Raw genomic sequence first — 25,471 nt, 5'->3', positions numbered from 1 at the left:
CCTAAAGGATAATTTCATATTGAAAAAATTAGACTGGGAATGGTGGGGTGATGGAGGAGAGAATTGAGAAATCATCTCAACCTGCCCATTTTCATTTTATTAATAAACATGTTATGTCACCCAGAAACAAGTCATTTCTCCCTGACTTGTAAGCTACTAGATGTAGAACTAGCATGTGAACTCAGATCTCATATTTGTTTTTTGTTTTGTTTTGTTTACTATGCCACATTATGTCTATAAATTTAATAAAAATTTGTCATGGTTATTATATTGTCCTCTATGTTAAACGTCTATACTTTATATCATAATATAAAGTATTTATTTTGTGGTTAATGTGGTGCTTGTGACCATTTCCATGGCAATCATGGCAACTGACTTTTGTTCAGGAATTTAACCCCTCTTATAATTCCTCTTATAAACATTTCTATGAGGAAGTTAGAGTTGACTTACATTATTCCTACATCTTTATTTACAGCCCTTTTTTCAGGAATGAAACTCATCACAATTTTGAAGATTGCCTACATTGTTTTTTCAACTTAAGCTGTGTATCAGATTTGGAAAGGGTTCCTTTATGATTTAAAGTGTTGGAAATAGAACTTATGGTGAAACTTTAAATTCACTGAAATTATTTAACTGGGATATTGGGAGGGAAGATGAGAATATTCATGGGAAATATTTAATTATCAAAGATTTTAACTTGACTCAAATTACTTGTTAAAATTTAAAGTTAAATAAAGAATTTTCTTAAGAATGTTATCATAGATCACCTAACCCTACTTTGAAGAAAATTGTGGAATCCTTATTTTGGAGCAAGGAAGTACTATATTATCAAGTTATTATGGATGGTTTGTTTGGTTTGTGTGTGTTTGTTTGTTTTTTGTTATTGACAAGACAGGTTAAATTTGATTATGTGTAATGAAGTTTGTTTACAATCATGCGCCTCTTTACACTAATTATTGTAAATTATAGTCTCCATTGAACATTTTAAAGGGTATTGTTTTCAATTCCTTTAAGGTTGAATTTCTTTATTTCTTTCAGAGAGCATTAGGTAGTCAAAAGTCCAAAGTAGTTGAATTCAGCAATAAAGCCACCTCTGAAATTAGCAATGAACAAGATAAAGAAAATTCCATAATGAAAAATGAACCAAGAAGAGTTAAGATATTTGATGGAGGGCAAGTACCAATTTTATTTTTTGAATTAGCATTTTAAAAATTAATGTTCCTTGTTTTGGTATTTTAAAAGATGATCATTATTTTCTAATTTTATATTTTTATCATATGTAAATTCACAGATTTATTTCAACATTTACATAGAACATAGTCCTTGCTGCAAAATTAGCATAGAAAATATATATATTCAGTTTAGTTCAGTTCCATTCTGATCAAAATTTTAATTGTTAATATTTGTAGGAGAAAAGAACAATACTAATTATTAAAAAATGGCAAGGCACTTGTGAGCAAAGTCTCTTTGAAGTTCTGAGTTTCACTTCTAGCTCTCTAGCAATGGATTATATTTTTCAATATCTTGAAAATTCTAAACTTTCCTAGCCTGAGAAAGATATATTTGAAATACATGTATATATTTTGATATGCAGAGTGTTATTTTATGAGCTTTGTTATAATAGAAAATGATGGGGTATGGAGCTGGCTTCAGAGCCACAGAGACCATGTTTATGTCTATCCTCTGACATCTGAGAATCATATGACCTGAGGCAATTAACTTGTCAGTATCCTGGGTGATAATCTACAAAGAATATTATTTACAGAGAAATTTTGCTCTAAAGTGATGGAGAGAATTTCTGAGTTCCCTATTCTGAAATCCTAGATCCGGATAAATTCACACTCACATATATATATACATGCATGCATCTATGGGTGTATGTATATGTATGATATATAATATATAGGTCATAACAATATATACTATAGATAATATATCAATCATATACAATATATAACTTTATGTGTGCATATATGTATATGTAAGTATGTGTATGTACACACACATACACACAAAGGAAGAGACGGTGACAGACTAGCCAACTTTGAAGGGAGGATTTGCATTCTACTTAAGTCATCATCTATCTAAGTGACCTTGGGCAAGTTACCTTTTGAAGCTTCAGTTTTCTCATCTATAAAATGGGGGCAATAGTAATTGCATTAATTACTTTTGGTTGTTGTGAGGAAAGTACTAGGTAAGAATTAAGACACATAAATATAAGCTATTACTATTTTATAATACTGTTTGTGTGTGTATGTATGTGTATGTGTTTATGTTAATAAAGAAGACTAAAATTACTACTGAGGAAGAAAGGAATGAGATTTAACAGAGCTAGAGAAGATTTCAAATTGAATTACAATTAGTTCCTAGGATATTAAATGTTTTTTAATGTAAAAAAATGATTAAAAATGCACAAAAGCTATTTGTTTTGAATTTGTACCATCATTTGTTTCATTTCATTGATGATTGTCTTTAATTGCTATTTTCCTATTCATATTTTCTTTGTTAAATTAGATATAAATCAAATGAAGATTATGTTTATGTTCGGGGCAGAGGAAGAGGAAAGTACATTTGTGAGGAATGTGGAATACGTTGTAAGAAACCTAGTATGCTGAAGAAACATATTCGCACTCACACAGATGTCCGTCCTTACCACTGCAACTACTGTAATTTCTCCTTCAAGACTAAAGGTAGAAGAACATAAATTTTTTTGTATTTCCCTTCTCTTTATAATAGCTTAAAATTGTTATGCATTATACTTGGAATATCTTTACACAGATATAAATATATATGTGTACTATATCTATCTATATATTTATAGCATGCCCACCTCCTCCCCCAAGATCCTGTGATGAGATGGAGATGGGAAAGATGACAGCCTCTACATAATCTTTTAAAATGTCATTAATTTAAAATTTTAAAATTAAAGCAATCGCTTCCCCTCACATATAAAACATTATATAGTTTTTTTGGTAATATATTTTTAGAAGTAGTCACTTTGATACAGAGAAGTAAGAATTTTGTGTTACATGTCATTTTATTAGAAAGCTATAAAAGATTAAGAAAAGATTTTAAATGAAAACAAAAATAAGATTTTAATGCTAAATCAAATCTTAGCTATGGTAAGTGTGTCCTGCTTTCTAATCATTCCTTTACATAGTTTGTTCATAAAATACCTCAGAAGAACTCGGTGAAATTAGACCTATTATTCCCTTACTTGCTATATGTATAATTTTATTCAAATTATAAGCTTTCATAGCACTGTTAAGATACTGTCATAATGTCTGGTAAATTATTACTTTGTGTTAATACTTCATAAGTTAAATGCTGTTATAGTTAAATGCTTTTATCTTCCAAAGATAAACAATCTCTTATTCAATAGTGCTTTGTTGAGAATAGTAATGATTAGAGATTTTACAAATAATCTCTTTAAGTATTGTTTATTGAACATTTATGTTGTAAAAAGTCATCATGCTAGAAAATCTTAAGAAATACAGGAATGTTACTTGATTAAGGCAATAATTTGTTATTGATTTTTCTCTCAAATTCTTTTTATATTTTCAGAACTTTTTATCTGTTTTTAAAATATTTTCTTTCTTCTTTAGAAGTTTCAATGATATTTAATGTTTCACAATTTGAAATTTCATTTTTTCAGTGGTATTCACTTTAATTATAGTTGTTTGTAGGCATCCTTGAGATGAACAAAGCACATGAGTCTCAAGGCTTTTTTGGGTTTCCTTATAGTTCCCAAGTGATAGTGATGAAATGGCAGAAAGTAGACCAAGAATTGTCCAGACCATCAACAAATATTATAGGATTTCAATTCATGTTTAGAAGTAAGAGGAAGAAGAAGAGGAAGGCCTCACTGTCTCTGGACATAGCCAGTTCTACTTTCTTAGGAAGGCTTTCTTCTGAAGATTTCTGAATTTTCTTGTTTTCAAATTCTACTCTTTATTCCCAATTCTGCCCTCCAAGGTTAAGCAGAAGAAATGTTATCTCTCTTCCACATGAGAGACTTTGAAACACTTGATGAAGTTAACATATCTTTCCCAAGTCTTTTCTTTTTCATGCTAGACATCTCCAAATCCTTTGATTGAAGGGCATCTGTCATAAACTTCAGTTACTGCTTCATACTGGTTATCCGGGATGGTTTCTAACCTGTCAATGTCTTAGCTCAAGGTGGTACTCAAAATTGTACATAGTACTAAAAATATGGTCTGACCAGGGTCTGGCTAGTACAACAAGACTATCACTTTGCCCATTTTGGATGCTAGCACTTTTAGATCTATCATTTCTCCCCTAACTCTTATTAAAAAGTTTTCAAATGACGTGTTGCTGAGTATTTATTCTCTTGGTCTAGATAAATTCTGCCAGGTTAATACCTCAGTTTACAGCATGACATAGAATTGTGTATTGTAGTCTGGACGGCAAACTAACTGTATAATTACTATTGGTGATATCTGATATCATACTTTTGTTAATGTGCAGGTTTCCACATTAGACTATTGACTTACATTGAATTTACAATTTATTTAAATCCTCAGATATTTCTAATTTGGACTCCTTTCTAGGCAAGTCTCCATCTTTTGCTTATGCAGTTGATTAAAAAACAAAAAAAAAATACAATTGCATGTGATTTGGTAGAAAGAATGTTGGGTAGGGAGTCGGGGGATCGGCTCTGCCACTGCCTATCTTTATAACTGTGAGTCAAATCATTTCTATTTTGGGTTCCAATTTTCCTTTTTGTTGAAGGAGTTGGCCAAGATATCCAAGTCCTTTTCTGTTTCCAAATTCATTTATGCATATATCTCTTTCTGCCTTGTTATTTATGTTAGAGAAAAAAATTTTCTTCATAATTATAACCTTGTAGTTATCTTTGCCTTTCCCTTGCTTTTTACCTTGCTTACTTTTTCACTAATCAAGCCTGATTAGTAGCAACTTTGCAACATTATGTACTCCATTTCTCTCTTCCCTCTGGTGTCTTCCATAGTTAACACTTTCAGAAGTATCTGCCTAGACTGTTGTAGTAGTCTCTTTAAGTATTTCAGTTATGACACTGTATTCCAGTTCATCCTCCATAAAGCAACATGATATCAAAATATCTTTCTTATACGTGGATATAGTTTTAACATTCTCTTACTCAAAAATTAAAAATTAAAATTGTTTTTCTATGTAACAGATTCAAGATTCACTGTAATTAGGTACCATATTACTCTTTTTTACACTTGTCTTATATACACCCTTCAATATACCTTTAGTGCTATAATCAAACTAGTCTAGTACTTTCTAGTCCTGTACTTTCTAGTTGTGTCTTGTTCACCTAGTTCTATATGCTTGAAATGCCTTCTACCTTCTTGTTTAATTCCGACACATCTTTATAGCCCTATTCACTGGTCATCTTCTCTTGAAACCTTTCCCTTATTCTCCTTTATCCAGTAATATCTCCTGCCCACATACCCTTTGATCTCATCTAGCATTTTGTTTTTCACTTCTAAAGCATTTAAAATGAAAGATTGTATGACATGGTTGTCAATTTCCATGTCATTCACCCATACCCCTTTGTCTTATAAAAAAGTAATGTAACATGGTGTAAAGAGAATTGGCCTTGGAATTTAGAAGACTTTGTTCAATTCCCCTCTCTGACACATACTGGCTGTGTGATACTAAATGAGTCACTGAATTCATAAATATTAACAGAAAACTCTTAATTTAAGACTAAGTTGCAAGGGAGTTGCTGATCTGCATTGGTTGATAGAGTAAGATTTTCCTCAGTGGAATTTTCCTAAACAAAATCACAAGACTGGTGATTAAACAAGCAAAATGAGCAAACTCTTTTCTAGCTTGCAACCTCTGAAGACAGTAGGGATTGCATCTTATTAAACTATTTTCTCACACAGTTCCTACCACAGGTATTTGCACACAGTTGGGACTTCAATGTAAATGAATTTATCCAATTCCATCTTAACTGTCTTTTGTCCCTTTAATAAAGTCCTCTTCCACTGCTTTATGATGGCATGGATATAGTACTGGATTCTTAAAAGCTATGCCATCAGCACAAGTTATGACAGGTTTTAATAAATTACAAGATTACAAGGACTGGTCCAGGAGCAGTTTATTGTGCATTTGAAATTTGGTTGGTAGGTGGTGGATTCTTTGATGCTGGCAACCAAGGAACAAACAAAAAGACAAAAATGGCTCCAAGTCCTGGGTGGCCTCTTTCTGCAGTGATAGGTGAAGAGCAATGGAAAAGGAAGAAGAACATGCTAAGAATTACACAGTGTATATACTGATTACAAGTTGATTATACTCCTAGGAACACTGAACCAAATGGTGATAATGACATTCTCAACTTTAAATGACATCAACAAACATAATGAAGTTGCCACTTTTCCTCAGAAAGGCAAATAAATAGTTTGCAGAATTTGTTATGGAATGTCTTCAAAGGCAATAAGAAAAATAATTTCATGGGATTTTTGATCATCTTACATTGAAGTGCTTGCAGAATACATGTGGAAAAAAAAAAAAAAACATGAGATAATTACAGCTTAAATGCCAACATCTGATGTGAAAACTGAAAAGATTGAGAAAGTCCATGAAAAACTCGAAAGCATTCTTCAGACCACATCAAAATGTACAATGACACTCATTGACTCCAGTGCGAAACTAGACAAAAGGAAAGACCTTGAAAAACATTGAAAGATATGATTTGTGATTAAGGAAGAGGGGAAAGGCTTGTAGACTGTGTAGAAGCCTCACATCCTTATATCTTGAGTGTTTTGATAAATAGTAGAAAACATTAGGATTAGTGAGTATTGAACAATACAAAAATTTCATTGAATGTATTTTAATAGACAAAAATGACTGATTGTACCTAGTATATCATTCAGTAGGTATAAAAGACTTAGTGTTTCCAAATTAGCATCTTATACAGTGAGATCATCTTCTTGCTGCCCTATTTTTAAGAGCAAAAATTAGAATCAAAACTAAATCAAAAAAATTAAAAGATAAGACAGACAAGTAATTGTAAACAAATTTCTAATTTGGTTAAAATATTAGTGGCAAATTGGGGAAGTGGATAAAATGAACTGAAATTTGTATGTACTAGCATCATTTTTTATGTACATTTAACTAATATCAATTCATAAGGAAACTAAAAGAGCCCCCAAAATAATTCACCTAGGAAATAGTTGATCTCCATGTTAAATAAGAATGCATGATAATCAATATCTATATATTGAGTCTTTAAAAAGGTTTGTGTGGAACCACACTGAGTTAGTTTATTATGAAACAATTTATAGATGTAGATGAAAGACAACAAATACACTAAAATTGAAACCTATTTTCCAATGTTTCCTTAATGATCTATTCTATTACTAATGACAGTGGATTTAACACCTCAATCCTAAATATATCATATTGGTATGTGTAAATGTCATGCAAGAAGATCCAATGAAGGATAGCTGCTAGATTAGACAAAGTATGCATGAAAGAAAAAAGAAAGCATGAAAGGAGTAATTTTTAAGATATCTGAAACATGAGAAGATAACAAACAGTAGGATTTGGATTGGGGGGAGAAAGAAGGTGAAAGAGAAAGAAGCTTTTCAGATATCTTTCAGCTGTAACAAATAATCACAAGCCTATTTTCTCATCATTGTAAAATCCTTGAAAATGATCTTTTTTACTTATTAAGTTTATATTCATTGAGAATATGATAAAGGAACCAAAAAGGTTTTTGCAAATTATTTTCTATGGCAAATCACATCTTTAAAATCCTAGAATAGAGAATAAAGAGGACATAAGATTCTGTAGTATGTGTTGCTTTTAAAAAATAACTTTACTCAGTTTTGAGTAAAATTCAGATTTAAAGGTTTTTCCTCTAACAAGATATTTTTCACATATATATATATATATATATATATATATATATATATATATATATATATATGTATATGTATACACATATATATATGTTAATATCAAACACAGTGTACCTTTATAAATGCAATCACAGAGATAACTTCCAGTCCTCACAACATTAACCTTTTCAGGAAGCAGACATAAGACTATAGCATGCATAGAGTCCAAGTAGAAGAGGATTTCCCCATTAATAGAGAGGACCTCTAAATGTTCCTTTTTACAAATGGCTTTTTGCTGATCATACCATATTTCAACATATTATAGAGCAGAACCATCTCAATGAGTTCTATTGAGATGGGTTGATGTACAGACAAGAAATACTAATTAGATAAAGTGTCTGTTGTTTCAGATTCTAATTGAGCTGGTGTGTGTGTGTGTGTATGTGTATATCTTGGGTACACATATAAATGGACAATGAACTGAGCTAAGAATTAAACAAGAAAACAGATGAGATTGTATTTTGGATAATGTGTGGAACTCTTAAGTAACTTCAAACCTTCTCCTGCAACAAAAACTTTATTTACTATATATATATATATATATATATATATATATATATATATATCTTAAATCCAACATCCATTCCTATTAAAAACTCTTGAGAGTATAGGAATAAATGGACTTTTCCTTAAAATAATCAGTAGCATCTATTTAAAACCAGCAGTAAGCATTATATGTAATGGGGACAAACTGCAACCATTCCCAATAAGATCAGGAGTAAAACAAGGTTGCCCACTATCACCGTTACTATTTAATATTGTATTAGAAATGCTAGCTTTGGCAATAAGAGTTGAGAAAGAGATTAAAAGAATAAGAATAGGCAATGAGGAAACCAAATTATCACTCTTTGCTGATGATATGATGGTATACTTAGAAAACCCCAAAGATTCTACCAAAAAGTTATTAGAAACAATCTACACCTTCAGCAAAGTTGCAGGATATAAAATAAACCCACATAAGTCATCAGCATTCTTATATATCACTAACAAAACCCAACAGTTAGAGATACAAAAAGAAATTCCATTTAAAGTAACTACTGATTGTATAAAATATTTAGGAATCTATCTGCCAAGGGAAAATCAGAAACTTTATGAGCAAAACTACAAAACACTTTCCACTAACCAACTGGAAAAATATTAAATGCTCTTGGATTGGGCGAGCAAATATAATAAAGATGACAATACTACCTAAATTAATCTACTTATTTAGCGCTATACCAATCAGACTCCCAAAAAGCTATTTTGATGAATTAGAAAAAATAACAACAAAGTTCATATGGAAAAACAAAAGGTCAAGAATTTCAAGGGAATTAATGAAAATAAAAATAAAATGAAGGTGGCCTAGCTGTACCAGATCTAAAATTATATTATAAAGCAGCAGTTACTAAAACCATCTGGTATTGGCTAAGAAATAGACTAGTTGATCAATGCAATAGGTTAGGTTCAAAGGCTAAAACAGCCAATAACTTTAATAATATAGTGTTTGACAAACCCAAAGACACCAGTTTCTGGGATAAGAATGCATTATTTGACAAAAATTGCTGGGAAAATTGGAAATCAGTATGGCAGAAACTAGGCATTGACCCACACTTAACACCGTACACCAAGATAAGGTCAAAATGGGTTCATGACCTAGACATAAAGAATGAGATTATAAATAAATTGGAAGAGCATAGGATAGTTTACCTGTCAGACCTGTGGAAGAGGGAGCAATTTATGACCAAAGAAGAACTAGAGATCACTATTGACCACAACATAGAAAATTTGGATTATATCAAATTGAAAAGTTTTTGTACAAACAAAACAAATGCAAACAAGATTAGAAGGGAAACAATAAACTGGGAAAACATTTTTACAATCAAAGGTTCTGATAAAGGCCTCATTTCCAAAATATATAGAGAACTGACCCTAATCTATAAGAAATCAAACCATTCTCCAATTGATAAATGGTCAAAGGATATGAATAGACAATTCTCAGACGAAGAAATTGAAACTTTATAGACATATGAAAATATGCTCCAAATAATTATTAATCAGAGAAATGAAAATTAAGACAACTCTGAGATACCACTACACACCTGTCAGATTGGCTAGAATGACAGGGAAAGATAATGGGGAATGTTGGAGGGGATGTGGGAAAACAGGGACACTGATACATTGTTGGTGGAATTGTGAACACATCCAGCCATTCTGGAGAGCAATTTGAAACTATGCTCAAAAAGTTATCAAGCTGTGCATACCCTTTGATCCAGCAGTGTTTCTACTGGGCTTATACCCCAAAGAGATACTAAAGAAAGGAAAGGGACCTGTATGTGCCAAAATGTTTGTGGCAGCCCTGTTTCTAGTGGCTAGAAGCTGGAAAATGAAAGGATGTCCATCAATTGGAGAATGGTTGAGTAAATTGTGGTATATGAACGTTATGGAATATTATTGTTCTGTAAGGAACGACCAGCAGGATGAATACAGAGAGGACTGGCGAGACTTACATGAACTGATGCTGAGTGAAATGAGCAGAACCAGGAGATCATTATATACCTCAACAATGATACTGTTTGAGGATGTATTCTGATGGAAGTGGACCACTTTGATAAAGAGAGCCTTAATTGATCAAAGATGGACAGAAGCAGCTACACCCAGAGAAAGAACACTGGAAATGAATATAAACTGCTTGCATTTATGTTTTTCCTCCCGGGTTATTTCTACCTTCTGAATTCAATTCTCCCTGTGCAACAAGAAAACTGTTTGGTTTTGCACATATATATTGTATCTAGGATATACTGCAACCCATTCAACATGTAAAGGACTCTTGCCATCTGGGGGAAGGGGTGGAGGGAGGGAGGGGAAAAATCGGAACAGAAATGAATGCAAGGGATAATGCTGTAAAAAATTACCCTGGCATGCGTTCTATCAATAAAAAATTATTTTAAAAAAAATATGTATATATATATATATATCTTTTCAGTGAAATTATATGGCTGTGGATCATGGAATACCAAGGTCTCCAAAGACTCAAAAACTGTGGTCATCCAAAGGGAGATATAGTGTTACTTAAGTGATTGAAACATTTTACCAACGATGATTTATGCAGAAGAAAAGGTATAAAAAACCAGGAAACGTGGTCAGAAAAGGTGATCCTGTCATAGCAATAACAGGGATTACCACATAAGTGTTACAGTGAAACCCATAGTATGTTCAAAGATCCCAAGCAAAATCTCCATCACATTAGATATCTTTTCTATGATGTACACAGAAGGAATGAGTATCTGTGTTGCTACAGTAATCAACCCATAGAGACTTCTTTTTGGGATTCTAATTTTTAGAATCCATTTTCTAAGTTATTCCTGTCAGCTTTCTATCATCTGTAAATTTGATGAGCATTCCATCCATGCTTTTTTTTTTTTCAAATTCTTTGTACCTTGCATGTTCTTTCATACCCTACTTCATATTAACATTTAATTGTGTATCTCTCTCTCTCATTATCTAAGTTGCTTGAGAGGAGGAAATGGATCTTAATCAATTCAATTCACCATTTTATAAGCACTTGTTATGTGCAAACATAATTTATTTTGTTTTATTTATTTTATGCCTCACTTGAGATGTTCATCACTGTGTCATAGAAGAGATCCAGCAGAGTCCAAGTTGAAGAAGGATTCCTTATAAGATGGTGAGATCCTTCAAATGATCCTGTTTGTGGATACTATTCTGTTGATTCCATCAAACACCAAAATATTGCAGAGCCTCCTAAAAGAGATTCATAATTACTCAAAAGAATTTGACCTAACCATTCAACAAGCATTTATTAAGCGCCTACTATATATTCTGGCACTGGGAAAACTGACTGACATTGGCTGGGAAAACAAAGACAAAAACAAAACAGTCCTGGCCTTCAAGAAGTTTTTATTCGATTAGAGGAAATAATATGAATACCGATAAGTAAATATATACAAAGTAATTTCCAGGAGGGAGGATACTAGCAACTGGGGGTCTTCCTAAACTTTGTGTAGAAAGTGGCACTTATGCTGGACCACACACACAAAAAATTAAAGATTGAAGAAGGCCTGTTGTCTAGATTATGATACAGAATTGGATGGGCTTGCTTGCCTTCAAGAAATTATAAACTTCTTTTAAGGACCTCAGCTTTTCACTGAACCAAAAGTACATTTTTAACACCAATATACTTCCAGTAATGAAATGATATGTGGCTGGAAATCTTGGAACACTATAGTCTCAGATGAAGTGAAGTTGAAGATCCCAAAGAATATGGAAAGGTCCATGGAGAGCATAAACAAGAAACTACAAATTGCTAACAAGAAGGTTAAAAGAGAAGCAGTCTAAAGGATTTTGCCCGAACCTGTGATTTCACTGGTGTCGGGAGCTCCTAGTGAAGAAATTCCTTCAACCAATGTGGATCAGCAGTTATTCTCCTACTTAGAAAGTAATTTAGACAGTTGTTTGGAGACTCTAAGAGTGACTTTTCCAGGGTCATACTACAGCCAGTAAATCTCAGAGATGGAACTTGGACCCAGGTTATCGTAACATATAACCTGTTATTTGTTGCTTCAAATATGATGCTTCTTAGTACGAAGGATTTGATCAAAGAAATGTGTGACTGAAAAAGTATATTTATTGGTTATGTGGCAAAAATGAGTGACACAGCAGCCTCAAATTGGTCCCTGTAATGAATTATATGAGGACATAGATAGCCATGAATGAGTTAAAATCTACTTCTTTGGAGAAAATAACCACATCAAGGAGAACACATATTTGAATACAGCATACAAGCAAGCTGTGCTGGCAGCTTTGTATCCTTTTCAGGGCTTAGTACAGTGCTTTGGATAGAGTAGGCACTCAATAAATGTTTGATTTGAATTGGCAGGGTTTACTTGGTCAATTCTATATACTCATTGGCCCAACAAGTATAGTAGGATTACTAAACATTGAGGCTTAATTTTTTTTTTCACTTGTATTGTGAAAGTGAAAGTTCTTTTTATAGATTCTATTGAGCCAAGGGTCATTTTTCTTAGCTAAATTTATGTACAATAGAAATCTGGATTTGCTTTAAATATGTGTTTGTTGCTATTAGATTTAATTTTCTCCATAATCTCACAATCACAGAAGTTCTTTAAATATCCATCAGAGGGGTAGAAAAAGACCAGAAGAATACTTTTTTTTTGGTAGCCATAATCTATATTTCTATTTGAAAATAGCTACATTATATAATGTATTACCATAATGAAAGTTTAATATATTTTTCCCCCTTTAAGGAAATTTGACAAAACATATGAAATCTAAGGCACATAGCAAGAAATGTGTGGATTTGGGAGTGTCTGTAGGTGTAATAGATGATCAAGACCCGGAAGAATCAGGTAAGATTCTTGTGTGTCTTTTATTTATTCCCATATGTGATTTTTAATGCCGTTGTTCATCTTTCCAGCTTTTTAAAAAAATAAAATTGTATTGAATTCCACCATCTGGATGGCAGAAAAAGCTAGTCAAGAAAGAACATTGGTAATACTATTTAATTCAACAGGATTTTAAAACAAGTATTTAGTATTAGCAAACACTAGTCTATCAGTTAACTTTTTTTCGACATTTTTATCCACACATTTGATTACAACACAAAAATGATACTTTATTGTTATTGAATTCTCCTTATTTCTATTGTAAAATTCTCTGAATAAAATCTGTATTGAATTGGCTTGATTTTGTAATATAACATGCACAATTTGCTAGAAGAAAATGATAAAGAAATTATTTAAAATGGGGGAAGGGGCAATGTTTTTTACTCCCATATGACAACCAATAATAAACTTAAGTAATTAGCTGGAATTTCATTGTAAATGTACTGGAGCAATGGCTTTCAGGTGTTACAGTTGATGTGATTCATTATTTTAAGCTGAAGAAATGACTGCCTTTATCCTTTTTTGAAGTACAGATTAATTTCTGTTTTCCTCAAATGTGAAAAAAAAAGATAGCCATATAGTCTATAACTAAATCTATGACAATATGTAGCATTTTCATGGTTATTGGATGTTTGGGGGTGCTTTTTTAAAAAAAAATCCAGATAGGGCTGGAATTAGAAAAGTATTCTATCAATCAAAATTTCTTAAACTTTGGGGATTTGCAAAACTATGATTTATTATATTATGTTTGATTTGTATGTCTATTTTATATAACTGTATACCCATGGTTGAGTAAAACTTCTCAGGTAAAAAGTGGAAAAAGTTTAGGAAGCCCTGCTGTAGATAATTACTATAGATTCTTTATTGTGTAGCACCACCTTTGATATTCATGGCTCAGACAGGCTCCAGATCATCATACTTTAATAATCATAAGGGTACACATATCTTATATTTGTATAGCTCTGTGTGGTTTAACCAAGTGCTTCATGTACATTTTCAGATTTGATTCTCTAAATTATTATAAATATCCAAAAATTATTTCAAACCTCCAAGAAAGGACTATATAAATATACTGTTACTTTGTTCTGTAAGATGATGCCTTATTATTTTGAGTCTTTTTTAAAAAAAATTTTATTTAATAATTACTTTATATTGACAGAATCCATGCCAGGGTAATTTTTTTTTTTTTACAACATTATCCTTTGCACTCGTTTCTGTTCCAATTTTTTTCCCCTCCCTCCCTCCACCCCCTCCCCTAGATGGCAAGCAGTCCTTTATATGTTGGATATGTTGCAGTATATCCTAGATACAATATATGTTTGCAGAACTGAACAGTTCTCTTGTTGCATAGGGAGAATTGGATTCAGAAGGTATAAATAACCCGGGAAGAAAAACAAAAATTCAGATAGTTCACATTCGTTTCCCAGTGTTCTTTCTTTGGGTGTAGCTGCTTCTGTCCGTCATTTATCAATTGAAACTCAGTTAGGTCTCTTTGTCAAAGAAGTCCACTTCCATCAAAATATGTCCTCATACAATATCGTTGTCGAAGTGTATAATGATCTCCTGGTTCTGCTCATTTCACTTAGCATCAGTTCATGTAAGTCTCGCCAGTCCTCTCTGTATTCATCCTGCTGGTCATTTCTTACAGAACAATAATGTTCCATAACATTCATATACCACAATTTACCCAGCCATTCTCCAATTGATGGGCATCCATTCATTTTCCAGTTTCTAGCCACTACAAATAGGGCTGCTACAAACATTTTGGCACATACAGGTCCCTTTCCCTTCTTTAGTATTTCTTTGGGATATAAGCCCAATAGAAACACTGCTGGATCAAAGGGTATGCACAATTTGATAATTTTTTGGGCATAATTCCAGATTGCTCTCCAGAATGGTTGGATTCGTTCACAACTCCACCAACAATGCATTAGTGTCCCAGTTTTCCCGCATCCCCTCCAACATTGATCATTATTTTTTCCTGTCATCTTAGCCAATCTGACAGGTGTGTAGTGGTATCTCAGAGTTGTCTTAATTTGCATTTCTCTGATCAATAATGATTTGGAATACTCTTTCATATGAGTGGTAATAGTTTCAATTTCATCCTCTGAAAATTGTCTGTTCATATCCTTTGACCATTTATCAATTGGAGAATGGCTTGATTTCTTATAAATTTGAGTCAGTTCTCTATATATTTTGGAAATGAGGCCTTTATCAGAACCTTTAACTGTGAAGATGTTTTCCCAGTTTGTTGCTTCCCTTCTAATCTTGTTTGCATTAGTTTTGTTTGTACAAAGGCTTTTTAATTTGATGTAATCAAAATTTTCTATTTTGTGATCAGTAATGGTCTCTAGTTCATCTTTGGTCACAAATTTCTTTCTCCTCCACAAGTCTGAGAGATAAACTATTCTATGTTCCTCTAATTTATTTATAATCTTGTTCTTTATGCCTAGGTCATGGACCCATTTTGATCTTATCTTGGTATATGGTGTTAAGTGTGGGTCCATGCCTAATTTCTGCCATACTAATTTCCAATTATCCCAGCAGTTTTTATCAAATAATGAATTCTTTTCCCAGAAGTTAGGGGCTTTGGGTTTGCCAAACACTAGATTGCTATAGTTGACTATTCTGTCTTGTGAACCTAACCTTTTCCACTGATCCACTAATCTATTTCTTAGCCAATACCAAATGGTTTTGGTGACTGCTGCTTTATAATATAATTTTAGATCAGGTACAGCTAGGCCACCTTCATTTGATTTTTTTTTTCATTAATTCCCTTGAGATTCTCGACTTTTTATTGTTCCATATGAATTTTGTTGTTATTTTTCCTAGATCATTAAAATATTTTCTTGGAAGTCTGATTGGTATAGCACTAAATAAATAGATTAGTTTAGGGAGTATTGTCATCTTTATTATGTTCGCTCGGCCGATCCAAGAGCACTTAATATTTTTCCAATTATTTAAGTCTGACTTTATTTGTGTGGAGACTTTTTTATAATTTTGCTCATATAATTCCTGAATTTCCTTTGGTAGATAGATTCCCAAATATTTTATGGTATCAACAGTTATTCTGAATGGAATTTCTCTTTGTATCTCTTGCTGTTGGGTTTTGTTGGTGATGTATAAAAATTCTGAGGATTTATGGGGATTTATTTTGTAGCCAGCTACTTTGCTAAAATTATGAATTATTTCTAATAAATTTTTAGTAGAATCTCTGGGGTTCTCTAGGTATACCATCATATCATCTGCAAAGAGTGATAGTTTGGTTTCCTCATTGCCTACTCTAATTCCTTTAATATCTTTCTCGACTCTTATTGCCGAGGCTAGTGTTTCTAATATGATATTAAATAATAATGGTGATAGTGGGCAACTTTGCTTCACTCCAGATCTTACTGGGAAAGGTTCCAGTTTTTCCCCATTGCATATGATGCTTACTGATGGTTTTAAATATATGCTCGACTATTTTAAAGAAAAGTCCATTTATTCCTATGCTCTCAAGTGTTTTTATTAGGAATGGATGTTGGATTTTATCAAATGCTTTTTCTGCATCTATTGAGATGATCATATGGTTTTTGTTTGGTTGGTTATTGATATAGTCAATTATGCTAATAGTTTTCCTAATATTGAACCAGCCCTGCATTCCTGGTATAAATCCTACTTGGTCATAGTGTATTATCCTGGTGACAATTTTCTGTAATCTTTTTGCTAATATTTTATTTAAGATTTTAGCATCAATATTCATTAGGGAGATTGGTCTATAATTTTCTTTCTCTGTTTTCAGCCTACCTGGTTTAGGTATCAGTACCATGTCTGTGTCATAAGAGGAGTTTGGTAGGACTCCTTCAATCCCTATTTTTTCCAAATAGTTTATTTAGCATTGGAGTTAATTGTTCTTTAAATGTTTGGTAGAATTCACATGTAAATCCATCTGGTCCTGGGGATTTTTTCTTAGGGAGTTGATTGATAGTTTGTTCTATTTCTTTTTCTGAGATGGGACTGTTTAGGATATTTACTTCTTCCTCTGTTAGTTTGGGCAAGCTATATTTTTGGAGGTATTTTTCTATTTCATTTAAGTTGTCAAATTTATTGGCATAAAGTTGGGCAAAGTAACTCCTAATTATTGCTCTAATTTCCTCTTCATTAGTGGCGAGTTCTCCCTTTTCATTTTTAAGACTAACAATTTGATTTTCCTCTTTCCTTTTTTTTAATCAGATGTACTAAGGGTTTGTCTATTTTGTTGGTTTTTTCATAGAACCAACTCTTAGTTTTATTAATTAATTCAATAGTTTTTTTACTTTCAATTTTATTGATCTCTCCTTTTATTTTTAGAATTTCAAGTTTAGTGTTTGACTGGGGGTTTTTAATTTTGTTCCTTTTCTAGCATTTTTAGTTGCAAACCCAATTCATTGACCTTCTCTTTCTCTATGTTATACAAATAGGCCTCTAGAGATATGAAATTTCCCCTTATTACCGCTTTGGCTGCATCCCATACATTTTGGTATGATGTCTCATTATTATCGTTTTCTTGGGTGAAGTTATTAATTATGTCTATGATTTGCTGTTTCACCCAATCATTCTTTAGTATGAGATTATTTAGTTTCCAATTATTTTTTGGTCTACTTCCCCCTGGTTTTTTGTTGAATGTAATTTTCATTGCATCGTGGTCTGAAAAGGATGCATTTACTATTTCTGCCTTACTGCATTTGAGTTTGAGATTTTTATGTCCTAATATATGGTCAATTTTTGTGTAGGTTCCATGAACTGCTGAAAAGAAAGTGTATTCCTTTCTGTCTCCATTACATTTTCTCCAGAGATCTATCATATCTAACTTTTCTAGTATTCTATTTACCTCTTTGACTTCTTTCTTATTTATTTTGTGGTTTGATTTATCTAATTCTGAGAGTGCAAGGTTAAGATCTCCCACTATTATAGTTTTACTGTCTATTTCTTCTTGCAGCTCTCTTAGTTTCTCTTTTAAGAATTTAGATGCTACCCCACTTGGTGCATATATGTTTAATATAGATAGTGCTTCATTATCCATGCTACCCTTTAGCAAGATATAGTGCCCTTCCTTATCTCTTTTAATTAGATCAATTTTTGCTTTAGCTTGATCTGAGATCAGGATGGCTACCCCTGCTTTTTTGACTTCACCTGAAGCTTAGTAGATTTTGCTCCAACCTTTTACCTTTAACCTGCATGTATCTCCCCGCTTCAGGTGTGTTTCCTGTAAACAACATATTGTAGGATTCTGGCTTTTAATCCATTCTGCTAACCGCTTCCTCTTTATGGGGGAGTTTACCCCGTTCACATTTATGGTTAGAATGACCAATTCTGTATTACTTGCCATCTTGTTAACCCCGGTTTATGCTTTTCTCCCTTCTTTTCTCTTTTCCCCTCTTCCCAGTATTAAGCTTGTGAGCACTACTTGCTTCTCACAGCCTTCCCTTTTTAGTATACCTCCCCCCGCCTTAGAGTTCCTCCCCCTATCTTACCCCTTTCCCTCCCAGTTTCCGTATTCCCTTCCACTTAGCTTATTCCTTCCCTTTTCACTTTTCCCTTCTCACTTTTCAATGAGGTGGGAGAAGTTTCACCATAGATTGAATATGTCTTAAGATTTTTCACTTAAAGCCAATTCTGAAGGCAGTAAGATACCCACTATATTCATCCCCCTCCATTCTTTCTCTCAGATATAATAGGTTTCCTATGCCTCTTCATGAGATGTACTACCCCCACTTTACCCTTTTTCTGGTACAATGTCCTTTCCACATCAGTTTCTAGAACAAGGTATACATGTATTCTTTATACATCTATATAGTCGAAATATAGTTCCCAAGATTAATCTTTACCTTTTTAGATTTCTCTTGAGTTCTATATTTGTAGATCAAACTTTTTGTTAAGTTCTGGCTTTTTCATCAGAAATAGATGAAATTCGCTTACTTCGTTGAATGTCCATCTTCTTCCCTGGAAAAAGATGCTCATTCTCGCTGGGTAAGTTATTTTTGGTTGCATACCAAGTTCCTTAGCCTTTCGGAATATCATATTCCAGGCCCTTCGATCTTTTAATGTGGATGCTGCCAGATCCTGGGTGATCCTTATTGTGGCTCCTTGATACTTGAATTGGGTTTTTCTAGCCGCTTGCAATATTTTTTCCTTCGTCTGAGGGTTCTGGCATTTGGCCACTATATTCCTTGGTGTTTTGATTTTAGGATCCCTTTCAGTGGGTGATCGATGAATCCTTTCAATGTTTATTTTTTCCTCTGTTCCTATGGCTTCTGGGCAGTTCTCTTTGATAATTTCCTGGAAAATAGTGTCCAGGCTCTTTTTTTCATCATGTTTTTCTGGGAGTTCGATGATTCTCAGATTGTCTCTCCTGGATCTGTTTTCCAGGTCTGTTGTCTTCCCCAGAAGGTATTTCACATTCTTTTCCATTGTTTGATTTTTTTGGATTTGCTTGACTGATTCTTCTTGTCTCCTCGAGTCATTCAATTCCAATTGTTCAATTCTGATTTTCAGTGAAGTATTTTCTTCACTCACTTTTTAAAAATCTTTTTCTAATTGTCCAATTGAGTTCTTTTGTTCTGTGGAATTTTTTTCCATTTCGCCAATTTTGTTTTCCAGTTCACCAATCCTACTTTTCAAGGATTTTACTTCTTTATCCACTCTCTCTTTAACTGACTTCTCCAGACTCTTTTGCCAAGCCTCCCTCTCCTTTTCCCAAGCCTCCCTCTCCTTTTGCCAAGCCTCACTCTGCTTTCCCCATTTTTCTTCTAGCTCCCTTGTGAGAGCCTTTTTAATCACTTCTATGAGGTTCATCTGTGCTGAGGAACAGATGATCTCCTCCTTTGGGGATTCACCTGGGGACTGTCTGTTTTTAGTCTCCTCAGGATTTAGAGTCTGCTCTCTATCTGTATAGAAGCTGTCAAGGGTTAAAGTCCTCTTCAGCTTCTTGCTCATTCTGTCTAATAATCAAAGACAAACTAGCAAAGAAAAACAGAAAAAACTGGAGTCTTTCTTTGGGGGAGGGGCTGGGTGTGTTATCGAGCTTCCTCTACAGACTGCAGGGGGCAGCAGTGAGGCACTAGCAGGACTGTGCTGTGCCTGCGCTCTGAGATCCCAGAGCGTGCTGAGTCACTGAGGGGGGGGAAGGGGGGAGCGGCCAGGGCCTGAGAGACTCCAGCTGTTTGGGGTTGTATTCTTCAGCCCCGGTGTTTTTAGCTTCTCTGCTGGGCAGTTGACTTGCTGCCGGAGCAAAGTATCCAAACCTGTAGCGAAGCTCTCCCCGCAGAGATGGCTGCAATCACTCCCCACCCCCTCTCCAGTCTGCTCCCGTGCTCTCACTGCCGCTGCCCGCCGCCTGCGCCCGATCTAAAACCGCCCCAGCCCTCCAGTAAAGACAGACCTTTCTTGGCGGATCTCAAGAATGGCTTCTCTTGGTAACTATTTGTGGGGTTTTTTTCAGTCAAGCATTAATTCAGTGGCTTGTAATGAAATGGATAGTGAGAGAAAGCGTGGAGCTACACAGCTGTGTGCCTCCTCTCCGCCATCTTAACCGGAAGTCCTCATTTTGAGTCTTTTTTAATATTATTTGGCATCCTTCCATTTTTATATCCCAATGATAACTCTTATTTTAGGAATTATTCTACTAAAATTAGTAGAATTTTATTGAGTTCTTTTTTTATATATATAAATACCTTCATGGCAGTGAAATAAGTCTAAAGTCAATGTATTTGCTTAATGACACAGATTTTATAAAATAAATCTGAATAATTTTGTATGTAAATTGTTAAAAATCAGCTTCATGAATTACAATTAATTGATTTAATGATTTTATATGAAAAGGAAATTTTTTAATATTCTAGGAATTTATTCAAAAGTGATATATTAGGAAAAATGTATAACAGATTCAACATGAAATATCATTGATTTTAATCTGTCATCTTGAAAAGGCACATTATGAAAACTGTTGCTTAAGAAGTAATAAGAATACTAAGACATTATTAATTCATAATACATTATAATATTTCTTCAGGATAAGACTAAGATATTGTAATTGACATCAATACAGTGCTTTGAGATTTATAATGCATTTTATAAACGGTTTTCCATGTGATCCTCACAACAGTACTCTTATCTGACTTTCTCATTTTGGAAGGAAGCTAAAGTTAATAGACACTTAAGTTCATGTAATAAGAGAAGTATGACAAAGAAGAATAATTGATTTCTTCCACATTGGTGATGGAATTTGAAAAATCTTCTGACAGGTTACCTTTTATACCTCAGCTGAACTTAATATTTTGTTTATGGCCTTCCCCTCAGAAAGTTTAAATTTCATATTGGTATAGTGGTCAAGATTAGTTCATGACCACAGCATAAAGTTGTAAAGAATGAAACAATGTATATATTTTTTAACAAGTCTGACTAACATGTGAATCTTAGAAATATTTATTTTTCTAATATAGACATAAATCTTTTCTATTCAGGAGTCCCAAAATCATTTCATCTGTGCAATAGCTGTAATTTTATTCTTTCTCATTATTCTTTGAGGCATTTTCCATTATTAGAATGCTAGGCTTAGAATTTAGGAATTTCTGAATTCAGATCCAACCTCACACACTAATTAGGATTCTAATTGCTTTTTTTCCCCCTTAAGGAATAAAGTACATTCTTGCTATATAAGGTTAAATATTTGGTGGTTTTTTTTCTTTTTTTTATCATTCTTTGTAATTTGTGTTTGTAGTCACTGAGTATTAGCAAATATTTTTTAGTTTTCATCTTTTATGTCAAAAATCACCCCTCTAGCTATTTGCTTTGTATGTCTTGATCAATAAGGAATGTTTTTGTCACCAAAATGCTACTTACAATGTAAGGAATGTTATTTTGTTCCTTAAACTGCCAGAGCCATAAGGCATTTAACATGATAAAATGCAACTGGAAACTTTGTTCTTAGTTATATGATTCTTACTGTGAAGATGATTTGCGAACACAGAATTGTAAGCTCTTCTTATCCCTTTAAGATTTAGAAATAATTAAAACTAATTACATGTAATAATAACAATGAGTTAATTACATAGTCACATTCCTGAACCCAATAAAAATATGTCCTTTTAAGAATATTTTGTCAGTAACATTCTTGTTTTATTTTTTTTCAAAAACCTTCAGAAAAATCAGTTTTAAAGCTATTTTTGTTTTTCATTGATAAAAGTTTTTTTTTTTAAAGAACTTATCTGAGTAATTAGATATCACAAGGACAAGTTTGATAGCCTTTATATTTAATTCACAGAATAAGCAAATATTAAGCTCTAACCTTTTTTTTTTAACATTTTCAGCAAATTTCTCTGTGTCTCTGTCTCTCATTTGTCTATCTGCACACTCATATTTATACATATGATTTTTAATATATCTCAGAAAGTTCTGAATTCTTAAGGAGGAATTATGTTTGTTTAAAGAAAATTCGGTATATGATAAAAGATCAAATATATCTTTGTAGTTAGGTTGAGCTCTTCCCAGTAGGTGTCACTGTTTAGCAATGCTAATAAGACTGGTTTGAATTGCAGTGAAAATTCTTCTGGAAGATAACTTATGTTCTTTGAAAATCACATAGTATAATATTTCATTGAAGCTTACTTTGTCTTTGTAAAACTAAGTTGTATTTAAATATGCACAATTTTGTTTCTTTTAAAATCTTTTAAATTTATTTTTTTTTAAATCCAATGCTAGCTGGACTAATGCTAGATTAGTCTAGATATTTATGAGCTATGGTTCTATAAATATGTAAAACTGGATTGAGTATTCTTAGAAAACTTTAATATGAAGTTAACAGATGAAGTGTTAAATACGCAAAATTATCTCAACTTTGTAAATTTGCTTTTTTTCCAAAATTCATCAATATTGATATATCTCTGTACTAGGCAGCATCAGGTGTGGATTAGGGAAAAACAAGTTAAAGAGTGAAAAAAAAAATAAGGCAATAATACAAGAAGTATAACACAAGAGATAGTGTTGCATTTAGTGGTACAGAAACTTAAGTACTGTGAGTTTAAAGAGGGAAGATCAATGTTCAAAGAAGACTCTGTCACCTTAAGATCAATTGAGCTGGACCTTAAAGGATGAGAAGGTCCCAGTCCTCATTTCACAATTTGCTAATTTTATAACTTAGACAGGTCATGTTGTTTCTAGGACTCTTGGTTGCCTCATTTATAAAATGACCACAATAGAGAAGCCACACATGTATAGTACAAAGCTACTAGACTTAAAGCTAGATGTCTGGGGTATTCACAATTCATCTCTGACTCCTAAACTAGCTTCGTGGCTTTGTGGGATCAGAATAAGGTTAAGGGATTTGTCAGCTGTAGTTAGCAGAGATTGAGCCTGACTACTTATTTAAGGTGTGTGGGGGAAGGAGAGAAAGCAGGCTGTGAAGTGTGATGAATTAGTCTTGTTTCATTGTTATCCTATGATTAATATAATTATATATTGTTTCTGTGGTTTTTGACATAGCCATTTTTTAGAATGAAATAATTTAAGATTGAATCCTTTCTTCAAAGGGCATTTATTGATTATAGTTTATATTGTGTAGTAGTGAGTAAAGAAAAATTGCTTTCCTGGATCTGTCAGGTTGTGCCACCCATGTAGCAACATAGGTTCTTTAAATGTGTCTCATGGGAGGCTCCTTCTCTCAAGAACAAATACAGAATCCTTTCTATGACGTTCAAAACTCTTCATGTCCCCTCTGCTGCTTCCACTACCACCTTTTTAATTTTTACCCTTTACCCTATACCTTTACCCTTACTTTCTGCCATAAACTCTTCAATCTAATGTCACTGATCAACTGACTGTTCTTCAAACAAGAGCCTCCATCTTTTCACTTCAGGTGTTTACTCTGGCATGTCCCCCAAGCCTGCTGACTTTCTTCAGGTCCAAATAAAATCAGACCTTCTATAGGACTTCTTTCCCAACCTCTCTTAATTCTAGTGCCTTCTTACTATTATTTCTTATCTTTACTATGTATAGGTTGTTTGTACATATGTTTGCTTGTTTTCTTCCCCATTAAATTGTAAGCTCCTTAAGGGCAAGAGCTGTTTTCTTTTACCCTACTCCCAATTCCTTTTATTCTTTCTCTTATCCCCAGTAACCAATTATTAACTGATTGATTTGTTTTCTTGATATAATGAAATCTGTCTTTTAAATTAAATTTTCTTTTTTTAATTAATAAGCAAAATTCTCCTAATAAAAATCCTTATCACAAATATGCATGTACAAGCAAAGCAAATTTCCACATGTCTATAACCAGAAATGTGTCTCTTATTCTGAATATTTGGATTTTCACCTTTGTTAGGTCATAAATAGCATACTTCATCATCATTGCTCTGGAATTTTAGTTGATAATTCCACTGCATATAATTCTAAAGTATTTTTCTATAATGTATTGCATTCTTCTCCAAGTTCTCACTTCTCTCAGCATCAGTCCATAAATATTTTACCTATTTTTTCTGAAACCATCCCTTTCATCACTTTTCATAGAATAGCAGAATTCCATTACATTTATATACCAGAATTTCCTGTCATTCCTTGAATAATAGTTTTATTTTTGTTTCTGGTTCTTTGCTTCTACCAAAAAAACCCTATATTTTTGGATATATGTGATTTTAGCTCACAATGATATCACACAACCTTCCCTTTTCTTCCATTGCATTAATATTCTTTCCTTTCTTATTTTAAATTTCATCAGAACATGACCATTTCCTGCTCTTCTCTCTTACTTCTCTGCCTGCATGACCTCTGTTTACTTTAGGCTTTTGTGAAGACAACTTTATTTTTCTTTACCCCTGTTAAAATGTGAATACATTGCCCTTATAAAGTCCTTTCTCACAGTTCACTAATATTTACCATTTCAGGATTTTCTTGATTCCTGCATTTGTATTTCAAAATTTACTGATATTTTAATCTTCCTTTTTGTATTGTATTAGGGACATTTTTATTAGAGTTAGGATCATATTTCTCATGGGATTTTCATGGTCTTGTATGATACTAGTCTATATCATCCTGAAGCTTGATGCTGTATTCTCTAGATGAGTTGTGTGTTCTTTCAGAGATCACAAAGGTGGCTCTGGAGCTGTGAACTTTTAGCAAGCCCTATACAGTCTGATCTATGGA

The 25,471-nt window shown here is 33.1% G+C and overlaps 1 protein-coding gene across 1 annotated transcript in view; it reads left to right on the top strand.

The window, feature by feature from the left end:
• The window catches only part of HIVEP1 (HIVEP zinc finger 1), a 184,455-nt gene that overhangs the window by 147,262 nt on the left and 11,722 nt on the right, over nucleotides 1-25,471 (top strand). Inside the window, exons 4-6 of the mRNA XM_051974025.1 lie at nucleotides 1,039-1,172; nucleotides 2,515-2,690; nucleotides 13,181-13,282. Of these exons, the coding sequence (XP_051829985.1) occupies nucleotides 1,039-1,172; nucleotides 2,515-2,690; nucleotides 13,181-13,282 (412 nt within the window). The remainder of the gene's footprint in view (nucleotides 1-1,038; nucleotides 1,173-2,514; nucleotides 2,691-13,180; nucleotides 13,283-25,471) is intronic.

This window comes from Antechinus flavipes, chromosome 1 (assembly GCF_016432865.1).
Source record: "Antechinus flavipes isolate AdamAnt ecotype Samford, QLD, Australia chromosome 1, AdamAnt_v2, whole genome shotgun sequence".
Taxonomy (NCBI): Eukaryota; Metazoa; Chordata; class Mammalia; order Dasyuromorphia; family Dasyuridae; genus Antechinus; species Antechinus flavipes.
Note: the sequence above shows the minus strand (reverse complement) of the source record. Positions and strands in the feature narration are given on the sequence as shown.